Source organism: Lynx canadensis, chromosome E1 (assembly GCF_007474595.2).
Source record: "Lynx canadensis isolate LIC74 chromosome E1, mLynCan4.pri.v2, whole genome shotgun sequence".
Lineage (NCBI taxonomy): Eukaryota > Metazoa > Chordata > Mammalia > Carnivora > Felidae > Lynx > Lynx canadensis.
Genome location: NC_044316.2, coordinates 35,258,477 through 35,272,837, shown reverse-complemented (window position 1 = coordinate 35,272,837; position 14,361 = coordinate 35,258,477). Strand labels below are relative to the sequence as shown.

Below are 14,361 nucleotides of genomic sequence, written 5' to 3'. Positions count from 1 at the left end.
TCAGGGCTTTTATTCACATGTTGGGTAGATGGGGCATAAATAATATGGTGATAGCATTTATCGAGTGCTTGTGTGTTAGGTGTTATGGTTATGTTGTTCCCATCATTTCTAGGACAGCCCTCTATGACGGATGGCGTCTTACCTATTTCGTAGATAAGAATGGAGAGGTTTAGAGAGGTAATTTGCCCAGAAATCACATGGGTATAAGGAGTGTCCGAAGGAAAAGCTCCTGAAATTTATCTTACAGACATCTACTTTGCAATAATTTGAGCTAGGTGATGGGGACCCAACCTTCCTGTTAAAAATGCTGGGTAGGGTATTTTTTTTTAACTTAAAAAAAGATGTGTATGAAACTAGAAGAAATACTTTTAATACTGAGAACCTAAATCGTAGATAACAGAGTCCGAATTCAAAATATACTGGTCAGATGGGCCCAGAAGAACCTGAAGAAATTGTAATAGCTTCAAGATATTGGTGAATGGTTTTTTCATATGCTAATATGTGTGTGAACTCTATAATGGTCTCCCTAGGATGAGCCATCCACTCCACTTAACAACCATTATCTCCTATTCTCTGGGTGGGAGGTGGAGTCTAGGATCAAGTGGGAAGGGCTAGAATTGGAGGTTTAAAAGGGAAGTTTCCCTCGTGCCCTTCCTTTCCTGCGCAAGGATACTTTACTATCATGGTGAGATTTGATACTTATTAAGAACTGGGTTATTTTTATGCTTCGGGTTTTCTATGAATATTGCCTCTTTCTTCTTGCTTAATATTTAGTAAAATGTTTTTTAAAGAGGCCATCCTCTTTTGCCTGTGCACTTGGGCTGGAGATCTGAGTCGGGAGCTTTGGGCCTTTGGCAGACCGCAGTGGGTGCAGCGACTCGGGACAGAATTTACCAAGGACTCCTCAGCGCAGCTAACCCTTCCCCTTTGCAGCTTTCCCATTCAGTCTAAACTCTCAGACTCTGAGTGTCAGAGATTTGGTTTTTTGTTTTTTGTTTTGTCTAGGAATGTGTAGTGCCTTTGGGTTTGTTATATTTTTATTTATTTGTACTGTCATGCACATTTTCAGATGAAGAAATGGAGGCATAGAATTCTGATCCTCGAGGTGCTCATTTAGAGATAGAAGAATGAAGCTCCTTTTTGAAGGTGTAGGAGCATTTTCTTTCTAGATTCATTAGGGTGGATAGTGGTGGTTTTTGGCATTAACCTGATAGTGCGTCTTACGCTCAATTCCTGGTGCCGAGTATAATGCCTGGCATATAGTAGGCACTAAGTAAATAGCTTATAGTTGTGCTTGGCCCTCTGGTTGGCATCAGTTGAAATAGATGAAGTTCTTAGAAGCAGAGAGAATCACGCTCTGGCTGTTTTCCTAGGAACACAGACAGACCTATGGGAATACTCGGGAACCTCTCTTGGAAAACCTGACTAGCGAATATGACTTGGATCTTTTCCGAAGAGCGCAAGCCCGAGCTTCAGAGGATTTGGTGAGTATGAAAACCTTCAAGCTCTGGACCACTTGGGAAGGGCATGTGGGACTGCCAAGAAGAATGATCAGCCATCAGTTGGCCAGGAATTAAACAAACGTACTTTGCCGCTTGAATCTCTTCCCCCTCCCCCAGCTATCCAGCTTCGAGGTGATCCACCCCATTCATAGTTAAAATTAATTACCCCTCCTCCCTTCTCTTTCCTTTGCCTGATGGGTTTTCTCTCTCCCTTTCACCTCCCGGAAGGACCAGTTCGGGTGTGGAGGTATTGAGGCTGGTAAAGACAATAGGTGCCCCTGGGTCTCAGTTGGGTAATTTGCAATTCTGAGAGCCTCTGGACTGGTTGGTGAGCCTCTCTGTTCTCTTAACCCCCTCCAGGAACTTGGCTTAGGCTTAGCAGTTTCTTCAGCCCTTCCAGGCTAGCTCTAAAAGAACAGTGAAGAGGAATAATGGAAAAGACTGTAGGTGGATATTTTAGAAAATTCAGCGTTGACCTAGCCAAGTTTCATACATGAAGCTGGTTTTGTGTTCTGCTTTTTATTTACAGTTAGTTTTACGCGTAGTTTTGATACCCTAGGCAGAATTTTCAACAACTTTGCTTTTTAAAACTGTGGTACCTCTGATTTAACAGATTGAATGTGTTGAGGGAAACTTAGCTTAAAAACCTGAACATCCTGTTAAACCCTTTTTTTTTTTTTAATTTTATCAAACACTTAATTTACAAATCCTCCTATAGACTTATTGGAAACTTAGAGGAGGCAGGGTTTGATAGCTGCCCTGGGCTGGGCTGGGTTGGGCTGCTGTGCTATGGCTGGCTTTCTCTGTTCTGCTCCGGAACAGAGCATTCCCCAGGTTAGTCTGTTTCACCGCTCTCCACCTGGTTATGCTGACAAATTCTAGCGACTGAGTAGAGATAGATCCCCAAAAGTATTTTCTACTTTATCTGGAGTTTAGATTACAGAATTAAAGCACCCGTCCATGTTTCAGGAATGTTTTTTTTCTCAGGGACCGAGGTTGAGAGGATGGCCCCCTATCCCAGTAGATTTCTGTCCCAACGATCCATAAGCTTTAGAAGCAGATCTCAAAGCACATTCTAGATACTCTCTTCTGTTTCATTTTAGAAGTGTCCAGTAAGGGTGGGGCATTTGCATTCTTGGTAGATTGCTTTAAAATTTGGTTTGGTGGGGGCACCTGGGTGGCGCAGTCGGTTAAGCGTCCGACTTCAGCCAGGTCACGATCTCACGGTCCGTGAGTTCGAGCCCCGCGTCGGGCTCTGGGCTGATGGCTCAGAGCCTGGAGCCTGTTTCCGATTCTGTGTCTCCCTCTCTCTCTGCCCCTCCCCCGTTCATGCTCTGTCTCTCTCTGTCCCAAAAATAAATAAACGTTGAAAAAAAAAAAATTAAAAAAAAAAAATTTGGTTTGGTGCAGGCTGGTTAAAAACAAAATTTTACCAAGGACTTGTTCTGAGGTTCAAGAGACAAGGCCTGGAGCATGGTAGGGGGGAGCAGAGAAGCCGCTTGCTGTCTGTTGAGACCTGTGCCAGGGGCGCCTGGGTGGCTCAGTCGGTTAAGCGTCCGACTTCAGCTCAGGTCACGATCTCACGGTCTGTGAGTTCGAGCCCCGAGTCGGGCTCTGGGCTGATGGCTCGGAGCCTGGAGCCTGCTTCCGGTTCTGTGTCTCCCTCTCTCTCTGCCCCTCCCCCGTTCATGCTCTGTCTCTGTTTCAAAAATAAATAAATGTTAAAAAAATAAATAAATAAACTGTTTGAATCCTTTAAAAAAAAAAAAGAGACCTGTGCCAGGCAATGTGTAGACAGGAGTATTCTAGAAGCCTTCCTGATTATCCATGCCCAGGTAGGTAGCCCTCCATAGTGCAAATTTCTCGTGAGTTAGAAGCCAGTTCTATTTTTCTCCTAGCCTAGTGTGGTAGTATGCATAGTAAGCTAACTACGGGTTTTTTAATAACAAAGATGATCAATTCTAATCTTCTGACTTTGGATTTCTTCTCCACACTAGGAGAAGTTACGGCTGCAAGGCCAAATCACAGAGGGGAGCAACATGATTAAAACAATTGCTTTTGGTCGTTATGAGCTCGATACTTGGTACCATTCTCCCTATCCTGAAGAGTATGCACGATTGGGACGTCTCTACATGTGCGAATTCTGTTTAAAATACATGAAGAGCCAAACGATACTCCGCCGGCACATGGTAAGTTGTCCGGGTCCGCAATCATGATGGTGATGAGCTTTGGAGCTCTAGATATTGCTGTCTATCTGGATGGCCTTTATCCATGCATCTCTCCGTGGTCCATAGCAATGAGATAAAGGCATAGGAAATTGAAAGCCACATTTCAGGGTTGGGGGATTCAGCCTGTGGCAAGGTGTGCTGTGTGGCACCTGAAACAACTGATGTCCCTTAACCACATCCTGTCATACACATTGCCTGCTCCTTTCTGTTTCTCCTTGAGATATAAATGACCTGCCTGCAGTTTTTATGTGTCCCAAGCTAGATGAAAACAAATAGACTTCATTAGATTGACTTCATTAGACAGAGCAAGGACAACGTTGACTCACCTTTGTATATCCCTAGCAACCAGTGTGGGCAGTAAATGCCCAGTGACTGTTGAATGAATGCTTATTTAAAGGAGGCAAGTTATGAAATTTACAAAATGGGTCCTTTGGTGCCTTCTCAAGTTTAGTGCTTTCTGGTTCCTGAACATTGTCCTTATTTAAATAGGAACAAAGAGATGACACTCACTTTATTGTAGTTACTAGATATTTTGTAGCTTGAAGCCATTTTTCTTTCCCTAGTTGTGGGGTGAAAAGTCTTGTCTGAAACATGGGAATTTCTGGGAGCAGAGATGGGGAAAGACTGGAGCGTTTCCGGCAGGGAACCTTCCTCTCCCTGTTTCTGCAGTCACAGCATATTTGGCTCTAAAACCTTTCAGGGTGTCTTTTCTTCTGTTCCCTCCCCCCTTATTTTCCAGGATTTCCATATGGCCAGCATCTACAACCCAGGGTTTCTGTCTTTCCACTCTTCTCCCTAGTTGGGTTGGGGGATAACTGCATTTTTGTGTTCCCATCGCTGAACACGTGGTCTGTAGTGTTGTGGCCCAGAACCGCCCCTGTGAATTAAGCCATTCAGACCCCTGCACGCTTGACTTCGGGTAGAGAGGGACTGCTGGAGAGATGGGCAGGACTGGTGGAGACACCAGTGTGGGGAGAGGGTGGGGAGCGGTACCAGAAGGCCTGGTCTCCAACCGTTGTAGACCATGAGAAGCTAAAATGCCGTGCTGCTGCGTGAAAGTAAGGCTGGTATTTTTATGGATGTGAACTTCTTACCATTTAAGTCTTTCTTCCTTTTTGTTTGTGGTTATTTAGTGGCATTAACCAATGAAGTAGTCAAAAAGGGCAGGAAATAGTAGTAGAAGGGTAAAAAAAAGGGTTTGGATAAATCTGAAGGTCAGGTAAACATTATGTGTATTTGAGGACCTCCTGCATTAAGTGAGGTGCAAGAATCGAATTTCCGGAAATGAAAACCTGTTTTCGTCCACACCTCCTCTGATTCCCATTGCTTTAGGGGTAATCACTGATGTGGGCCTTCTTTGGCCTTTTGGCCAAGAGTTTGGCTTCTGTTTCTAAACAAATGAGTGTCACACTAATTAGGTTATTGGAAAGAGCCAGCGTGAATAAGGAGGTGGATATAGGAACAGACTGGGTGGAGCTTTCTCGAAGTAATTCCAGTTAATACTTGGATTTACATGTGACCAATTGGGCCATGATTCTTGAGTTGACCAAAAGTCACAATAAAACTTGGTAGAAAATGTTCCATGTGCATGCGCTTCTTAAATGATACTTCAAAATGTATTCACATAAAACTTTTCAAAAGAATTCATCCATGTACAGCAATGGCTGACAGCCTGCATTAAATCGGTTAAGAGGGGCACCTGAGTGGCTTAGTCCATTGAGCGACTGACTTCAGCCCAGGTCATGATCTCAAGGTTCGTGAGTTCGAGCCCTGTGTCTGTGCTGACAGCTCAGAGCCTGGAATCTGCTTCAGATTCCGTGTCCCTCTCTCTCTGCCCCTCCCCTGCTTGTGCTCTGTCTCTGTCTTAAACCTTAAAAAAAAAATTAGATCTATTAGCCATTGAAGGTGAGGAAAGGGGGGGGTACATTGTGCCCCCTTGTGGCCAGGTGCCCATCTACCCCTGCAGTTTCTTGTTGCTTGACTTTTTTTTTTTTGTCCTTTTTTTTTTTTTTTTTTTTTTTTTAAAGCCACAGAAAGGACTTGCTCCTCCTATTCCTTATATACCAAAGGGAACACTTTGGTGTGGGGGTAGTTTTTATTACAGGCCTATTTTCTGATCTGAAAACAAGACTAATGGCTAGGTGGTAGCAAAGTTTACTGGTAAAGGTGAACGTCAAGTATTCTTGCCCTTACTTAGCAACTCTAAGCTGCTGGAAATAAGCTGCTTAAGAATTTCCTGTTGGCACAAGGCGTTTTATAATAAGGGTATTTTTTTATTTATCTGTCTTTTACGTAGTAGATGACTTTAATCTCCTGGGTTGAAGCAGGGCCAGACTACCATCTAGAAATCTTGTTCTAAACTGCTATAAAAATACCATAAAAAAATTACTATGATTTTAGAAGACTTTAATTGTTTTACTGAAACAGAAACTCTCTCTTGCTGTACCTTCTCAAGTGTGTCAGCTGTCTGTCCTCTCCGCTAACTAAAGTTTGACCTGTGATTCATTTTCCCTCTTGAGCGGTAGTCTTGAGCGGAAAGCTTGTTTCCCTGATATGAATTCCGTTCTCCTGCAGGCTAAATGTGTGTGGAAACACCCACCCGGCGATGAGATCTATCGCAAAGGCTCCGTCTCTGTGTTTGAAGTAGATGGCAAGAAGAACAAGGTAAACAGTGGTAGGAGGGGCGGCGGCGGCAGTGGTGGTGGTGGTGGTGCATATTCACAGGCTTCAGAAGGCGTGTGTTTGGTCTCCATCTCGCCCTGTAAAGAAGATAAAGTTCAACTATTGACCAAAGTACACTTGCCGTTTCATCAGCAATAACGATCTTTAATTTTAGGCCTTTATCTGATAAGTGTAGGAGTCGCTGGCCCACACATGAATTCTGTTTCTCGGTTTCCAGATCTACTGCCAAAACCTGTGCCTGTTGGCCAAGCTTTTTCTGGACCACAAGACATTATATTACGATGTGGAACCCTTCCTGTTTTATGTTATGACTGAAGCGGACAACACCGGCTGTCACCTGATTGGATATTTTTCCAAGGTCAGCAGGATCTGGAGATTAAGAAGCTAATGGCCACAGCAGGGGTGATTGATGTTGGCATATGGGGACCCAAATCACTGACAAGGAAGAGGCAGTACCCTGGACAGTGATGACCGCCCTTCCCTTGTAGGGGCGGGGGCTCGGAAATCCATGTATCAAAGGTTGTTTAATGAAAATGTGCAATTCTTTATTGAAAGCTTCTGGTTTATTCATTTCTGGACTTGTGGGCTGGAGCTGCCTATTAATTATTGGCCAAGGCCCTGCCTGCTAACCCTTAAAACCCACATTTTGTAGTCAAGCCAACCCTCCTGGCTCTGCCCTCTGTTATTAGCCTAAAACCAGGAATATATTCCTTTTGCCTGGCTTTCTAGCTGGGCTCTTTTCAGTGATAACCCCACTGTGCTTTTGAAGACCGAAGGCCAGATTTTGCTTAGGACTTTTTAATATAAACTTTATTGAAGTGTAATCCACATACCATACGAGTCACTCATTCAGAGTGCATACTTAAGTGGTTTTTAGTAGAGTTGTGCGGCAACGGCACAGGCCCCACTGTTTTCGTTACCCTGGCGAGAAACCCCTAAGCGACATTCCACATTTCCATCCAACCCCTCCCAGCCCTCTATCTCTAGAAGTGTGCCTCTTGTGAACATTTGACATAAGTGGAATCCTACAGAATGTGGTTTGCTTGTTGACCAACCCCTTCCAAACTGGGGGCTTACCGTTTGGGGTCTCCCTCCTTTCCAGTGGGCAACCCCCTTTTAAAAAAATTGCATTTACAGAGGGTTGCCCGAGACCAACTCAGCAGTCGAAACCTCAGACCTCCTTGCCTTGCGCTGTGACTATAAAGAACTCTGAGTCCGCCCCCTGAAAATGAGACTGATCCCAAGAGCTAGGGAAACCCTGGGATTAATGGCTTTGGCCATACCTAGTAGGTGTGGACGTAACAGCTGTGAGCCTGCCAGCCACTCCCCGGGACTGGTTAGCCAGATATTTTTCCAGTGCCTAATTCTGAATCTGTGGGACCGCACACCCCTCTGGTTCCAAACCCTCGTGACCTGCTTCCATCTGTTTGCTCTTGATTTCAGGAAAAGAATTCATTCCTCAACTACAATGTGTCCTGTATCCTTACCATGCCTCAGTACATGAGACAGGGCTATGGCAAGATGCTCATTGATTTCAGTAAGTGACACTGCTAAGGCCCACGCTCCACAAGGGGCGGGGGCTATGGGAACGTTGTCATCTTTCTGTCCTGTGGTCCCTGTAGTTCCAGGCAGGCATGTAGCAAGTGAACGAATACGTGGAGAAAAATCTGAGCAATTCCGGCCAGCCTGGTATACAATGAACCTTCATTGGACCAACCCGGAGTTGGTCTCGCTGAGGAGAGCGAGAGGATAGTGAAGTAAGCTTTTGAGGATTATCCCCGTTTGAGGCTTAGGAACAGCACATACGTGCATAAGGCTTCAAATCTGCTCCTGGATTAGGGATTTCGGTTTTGTAAGGCCTTGTCTAGAGGCAGTCCATACATATGTATACCTGGTAGAGGCTTCGGGCCGCATCAATAGTGTATTCTGTATTTAGGAATTTATTTTTAAACCCCAAATCCATACTCTTGGCACTTTTGCAGTCACTTGTAGACACGCACACAGCAGCAAAAAGTCACTGCATTTTCTCAGCTCCAAACAAGCAGGTGCCTTGTTTCAGCATTCGTGGTGTAAACAGATGTTTGTTTCACGATCCGTTAGTGCTACATTTTTCATATTTTTGTGCTTTTTGTTGCTGGTTGTATTTGTTGTAATTTTTTTTTAACACTTATTTCTGAGAGAGAGACAGCAAGTATTTGTTGTAAATTTTTTTTAACACTTATTTTTGAGAGAGAGAGACAGCAAGACAGCATAAATGGAGGAGGGGCAGAGAGGGAGACAGAATCTGAAGCAGGCTCCAGGCTCTGAGCTGTCCACACAGCCCGACGCGGGGCTCGAACCCACAAACCGCAAGATCATGACCTGAGCTGAAGTTGGACGCTCAACTGACTGAGCCACCCAGGTGCCCCTGTTGGTGATTTTAAATTGCCCCTAAGTGTAGTGCTGAAATGCCATCCAGAAAGGCTGTGGGGTGCCTCGCAGAGAAAATACCCGAGTTAGGCAGGCTTCATTCAGGTATAGGTTGTGGTGCTGTTGATGAAAATATGGCGGGTTGATGAAAATATGACCAAAGGCTCATAGAAACCGAACCCGGTATTTCCCGTAGGAGCGGTGGTGCGGTATTTGCCGTGACTTCAGAGAACATTTAACTTCTTGTAAATGATGAGAATCAACTGTATTCTATGCAGGGTTCACTGTCCTATGACACGTTTTGGTCAAAATTAGAATTCTTAGAGTTAGCCTTCCAGCTTTTCCATGTTTAAACCACCTGGGAAGAGATGAAATCAGGAAGTGGAACAGTCCCACTACCGGGGTGGGGGTGTGTGTGTGCCTATAACTCTGAAGAGGTAACACCTATCTTATAAACTTGGCTTCATGGAAAATTTCAAACATGCGTAAAAGTAGAATCATTGCCTAAAACCCTCTATAATGAATGATTAGCATTTTCTGGCCAGTCTTGTTTTACCTCTGTTTCTACCCTCAATTACTTTGCTGTCTCTAACAGAAAAGATCTATTTCAGGTTAAAACATACACAAAACCAAACCTCCCCAAATCCCTTAATAACCTAAGTTAGAGTATTCAGGTTTCCTTAATTTTATGATTTTGTTCCTTTAAAAAGCACACGTAATTATTTTTACTTCATTCCAGAGGGAACTGACATATTGGCATTGATAGATGTGGCTTGTAAATCACTTGCAGTCTGAAGGTTCCCACTCCATCTGTTTCTTGTTTTTCTTTGCTATTCATTTGTCGAAAGCAGGTTAGTTTCCCACTAAGGTTTCTCAGAGTGGAGTTTGTGGACTGCATCCCCATAACGAGATGTGGGTACTGAGATAATAATCTATTTAAAAAATTTTTAAATCTCCAAAAACACACAGAGTGATGTAATGAAATGGCTTCCCGTCTCTGTGCCCACTCCCCTGTTCCCAACACACACCTACAGGTAACCGTTGTTCTAAAGTTTCTACGTGTGAAACCTTCTCGAGTTTTCTTCCTGTCTCGTACAAGTAAATATTAACATAACGTTCTTTCTTTTGGTTTATCCCGAGGTAGCATACCATACAGCAGCCACACTGTATTTTGTTGAATGTCTGAATCCTAACGTACTGCACAGCAGACGGTTCTCGTTAGGCCTGCCACGTTGGCACAATGTCGTTTGCCGTTCGGATGAAATAACAGTGTGTGTGTTCCATTCCCTGGCAGGTTATTTGCTTTCCAAAGTGGAAGAAAAAGTTGGCTCCCCAGAACGTCCCCTCTCCGACCTGGGACTCATAAGCTATCGCAGTTACTGGAAAGAAGTGCTTCTCCGTTACCTGCATAATTTCCAAGGCAAAGAGATTTCTATCAAAGGTTGGTGTTTTGACTCTTGAAGAGGGTTGGTACCCAAGATGTTAATGCCACTGAATAGTCCCGCTTTTCCACTGGCCCCGATGTGCGTGTAACCTGCAAAGAGAATGCCTCATTCTGTGTTTCATCTGAATATGAGAATAGAAGGCCCACTGAATACGGGGCACTGCAGAGACTCTCCCTAAAGGTGCCTACGGGTTCCAGAGCGTTTGGCCCCTTGGGAATGGTTATCGATTTGGTTTCACAAACCTGGGGTTGGTAACAAAAGTCCAGAAAGAAGAAAAACCTTTATTTTCCATCAAGTCTTTTGGCACACACAGGAGCTGGTAAGACATCCCTGTATATTTACGCCAGGGTGGAAGAATTTAATCAGGTCTGTCTTTGACCTTGATTTCCATAGGGGCCGGAGTGATTTCTTGCTGTACTATTCCTCTTTTGTAGTTATTAGAACCGGTCAAATGAATGTTCTGTAAGCTTTTTCTGAACAGGTTGGGTTGAGTGTCAAAGATTCCAACCATTTGGATTTCCTCTAAGAGGGGGGTGTGGCGGTAGGGAGGCTCAGTTGGGGGTTTGAGGGTTTGCACTTTGGCCAGGTTCTCAGTAGTGCTTCTATTTCAGAAATTAGCCAGGAGACAGCTGTGAATCCTGTGGACATTGTCAGCACTCTGCAAGCCCTTCAGATGCTCAAGTACTGGAAAGGAAAACATCTAGTTTTAAAGAGACAGGTAAAGTTTTTGTCAGCTGCTGGCTCATGGCTAAATGTCTCTTAAGGCTTAACAGCGAAATGGGGGCTTAAAAGGCAGCCCTCTCTTTTCTTCCTTTTTTTTTAATGTTTAGTGTTTTGGAGAGAGAGAGACAGTGAGTGGAGGAGGGGCAGAGAGAGGGAGACACAGAATCCAAAACAGGCTCTGAGCTGTCAGCACAGAGCCTGACTCGGGCCTCGAACTCACGAACCATGAGATCACAACCTGAGCCGAAGTCGGATGCTTAACCGACTGAGCCACCCAGGTGCCCCCCGCCTTCTCTTCTTAAAGGAGGAGTTTGCTTAGATACACCTTTCACTGGGTCTCTCTCTCTCTCTCTCTTTTTTTTTTTTTTTTTTCATAGGCAGCAATGTCTGTTAGGCTTGTCTCCCTCCTATCTTCCCCTCTCAGAAACTTTGGGTAAGCTCCTGTCTCAGATTTGGATGACACAAGTGAAGCCGCTCAGTTAAGCAGCTTTGTGTCCCACAGTACTTGTGTCATTGTGTGATTTTCTTCGATTGGAAAAAATTGCCCATCTGTAGAGGGGAATCTTCGTAGACCGCAGGGCTCGTGCAAGTGCTTTTAAATTCCTTTAACAAATTCCATCTCAAGTCATGGCCACTTGTAATTTGATTTGGTTGACTCCTGTATAAGAAGGGAAGATGAATAATTTTCACTTCTTACGGAGGACACAGTAGGAAGAAATGGATTCTGCGGGAAAGCATTTTGTAAATCAGGAGATATTTTTATACCTCTTTCGCACCTTAGCATATCATTAAACTTGGGGCGATTCCTTCCTGACTGACCAGCGTTTTGGAATCTGTATGTACAAAGACATTTTCGTTGAACGCGTATAATAATTTTTGCTGTTGTTCTCCCCCAGGACCTGATTGATGAGTGGATAGCCAAGGAGGCCAAAAGATCCAACTCCAATAAAACCATGGATCCGAGCTGTTTAAAATGGACCCCTCCCAAGGGCACTTAAAGTGACCTGTTACTCTGAGCCAGCGAACCCCAGCAGTAGGAATCCGTACCCTAGGGATCTGTCTGTCATTTCTGTTGCTCTTGTGATTGGCAAGTACAGTATCCTCTGGGAAGGCCACGCCCCTCAGGACTGTCCTGGCTCCGAGCCTCACGTACTCTGCAGACGCTGGTTCTGAGGAACTGTTGTTTCGGCCTCAGTGAGGTTGCCTGGATGGGATCTCTAGTAGACTTGAGCACAGATCCCTCGTAGCACTGACCCAAGGTGTTCTGTTTGGTACTGTACCTGTCCAGTCACTGGTTCCCCTCGTGCCCTCTAGCTCCTTCAGGTTGTGTTGTGTCTCCCGAACTTTGTAATAGTGCTTCTTGCTGCCCCGGTCATCAGACTTCCAAATAACGGTTGTCGCCACCAGGACCTTTCCAGTTACTCCTTAACGTGTATTTTTTTTTTTTTTTTTTTTTTTTGGAAGAGCAGGGAAGAGGGAACGCTTGTGAGTGTGTGCCCACTCGGAGGGGTCCATTCCCTTTGGATTTTTATCTCCCTTGCAGTTTTTTCCCCCCACCGTTTCTATTGAAAGGTCTGGTTTTGGTCAGCGTCCAGCTGACCAGAGACCAGTAGTTTTTAACTTGGAAACAGTATGTAATTTATCCGAATGAAATGGAGAAGGCGGGTCGAGAGGTGGTGATTCTGTCCCTGGCGTTCACCTGCAGTGAACTTGCAGTGTCTCGGGGGAAGCCAATGAGTGCTTCTTGCCTCCCCGGGAAGTGCCCAGTCCTGAATGTATTCTCCTCCCCTGACTCCCCGCCCCGTTTTATGTACGTCTGCAGGTGCCAAAATGTCCAGTTCGCACGCTCCCTGGGTCGTCAGGCTGCACAGACCTTTCCCCAGGGCCCGCCAGTCCGATCTGGCACACACCCGTACTTCTGTCCGAGTCGCGGTGATTTTTTTTTTTTTTTTTGGCCTGGACATCCCTGGAGAAGTAGGAAGTGACCGCGAGGGACTTCCGGATCTCCTCTCAGCCCATGACTCAGCAGGGCAGAGTGGCCACCCCCCTGCCAACGTTGGCTCCTCTTCGACAGTGCCTCACCCTCCCCTCTTGAACTGAAGCACTCCTGCCCTTCCAAGAACTCCTCCTCCATTTCCTTTTTTGGGATCTGCCACCATCCCTACCCAACCCCCCCCCTCCCCCCCCATTCTCTGGTCTCCTATTTTTGGTTTCAAGCAAAGGAAGAGATGCTCCCTCTAATTTCTGTCCGGCCCATTATAACCTGCTATCTTGGGGCAGCTTTTGATGTAGGACCCGCCACCCTTCCCAACTTGGTCGCCTCCAACACCGCTGTCTTCGTGTGGAGCCCTCCCCACAATCCCGACTCTGGTCATTTGTGCCTTTCTCCTGTCATCTCTGTACACTACTTATACTCACTGTGGGTTGGGGGGAGCTAATTTTAAGCATGTTCAGTGGCAGCTCCCTGCCAGTTTCAGTGTCACTGTTAAAAGTTTATCCAAAAGCAACTTCACTGGGGGTTTTCTTAAGGGGTAAAAGGCCTTTTATCGAAGCTAACCCTTCCCCACATGTGGTAGAATGTGCTGTTCTATATCTACTCCTCAATAAAGCATGTTCTCTGCTCAAGCCTGTTTTGCGCAGGAGCCTTTCTTTGGACGGGGTGCCGAGGACCCGGCGCTCCTAGTGTGTGCACTTGGCGTTTATCTTCCCCAGCAGTAAGCTGACTGTTGAGGGATGTGGTTTGTGGCTGTGGAATTTTTTTTTTTTCTTCTCTGATGCAGGCTATCTATAGAGGGAGTGATTGCTCTGAACTCTTCTCGGTGGGATGGCTTCTCTCTGCCTCAGTTGCCGCTAATAGGTATGCATAGCAGTGATTGGTCGGTATTCCTTCTTTTTTTTTTTTTTTTTTTTTTAAAGTAAGCTGTATGCCCAACATGGGGCTCCAACTCCTAAATCCGAGATCAAGAGTCACATGTGCTACAAACTGAGCCAGCCTGGTGCCTCATTATTATTAGTGCATTTTCCTGTGATTACAAGTGCAAAGGAACCAGCAGGAAGTTGGATAGCCGGGATACAGTGGCTACTTGGAGTGGAATGGGGACAGGTTTCCCTCTCTTCACTAAGCTCCTTTGTTAATAGCATTGTCTCCTCCCGGTCGCTGACTCCCAAGTTGAGAGGATGTCTGAAAGGAGCTCATTTGCCCTGGAACGTTTACCCAGTGCAGGAAAAGCAAGGCTGGCACAGTTGAGTGGCCGACTCTTGATTGTGGCTCACGTCATAGTCTTCCGGTTTCCAGAACAAGCCCCTGATCAGGCTCCACGCTCACAGCACGGAGCCTACTTGGGATTCTCTCCCTCTTGGTCCCTCCCCCTC

The 14,361-nt window shown here is 45.4% G+C and overlaps 1 protein-coding gene across 2 annotated transcripts in view; it reads left to right on the top strand.

Annotated features, from left to right (window-relative positions):
* KAT7 (lysine acetyltransferase 7) overlaps positions 1-13,614 on the top strand; it is a 32,191-nt gene extending 18,577 nt beyond the window's left edge. For both annotated transcript variants that reach the window (XM_030294880.2, XM_030294881.1), the window contains 8 exons: positions 1,374-1,484; positions 3,500-3,691; positions 6,305-6,394; positions 6,630-6,770; positions 7,856-7,949; positions 10,116-10,262; positions 10,878-10,984; positions 11,886-13,614. In XM_030294880.2, coding sequence (XP_030150740.1) covers positions 1,374-1,484; positions 3,500-3,691; positions 6,305-6,394; positions 6,630-6,770; positions 7,856-7,949; positions 10,116-10,262; positions 10,878-10,984; positions 11,886-11,987 — 984 coding nt within the window. In that variant the 3' untranslated portion in view covers positions 11,988-13,614. The remainder of the gene's footprint in view (positions 1-1,373; positions 1,485-3,499; positions 3,692-6,304; positions 6,395-6,629; positions 6,771-7,855; positions 7,950-10,115; positions 10,263-10,877; positions 10,985-11,885) is intronic.
* Positions 13,615-14,361: the final 747 nt, after the last annotated feature.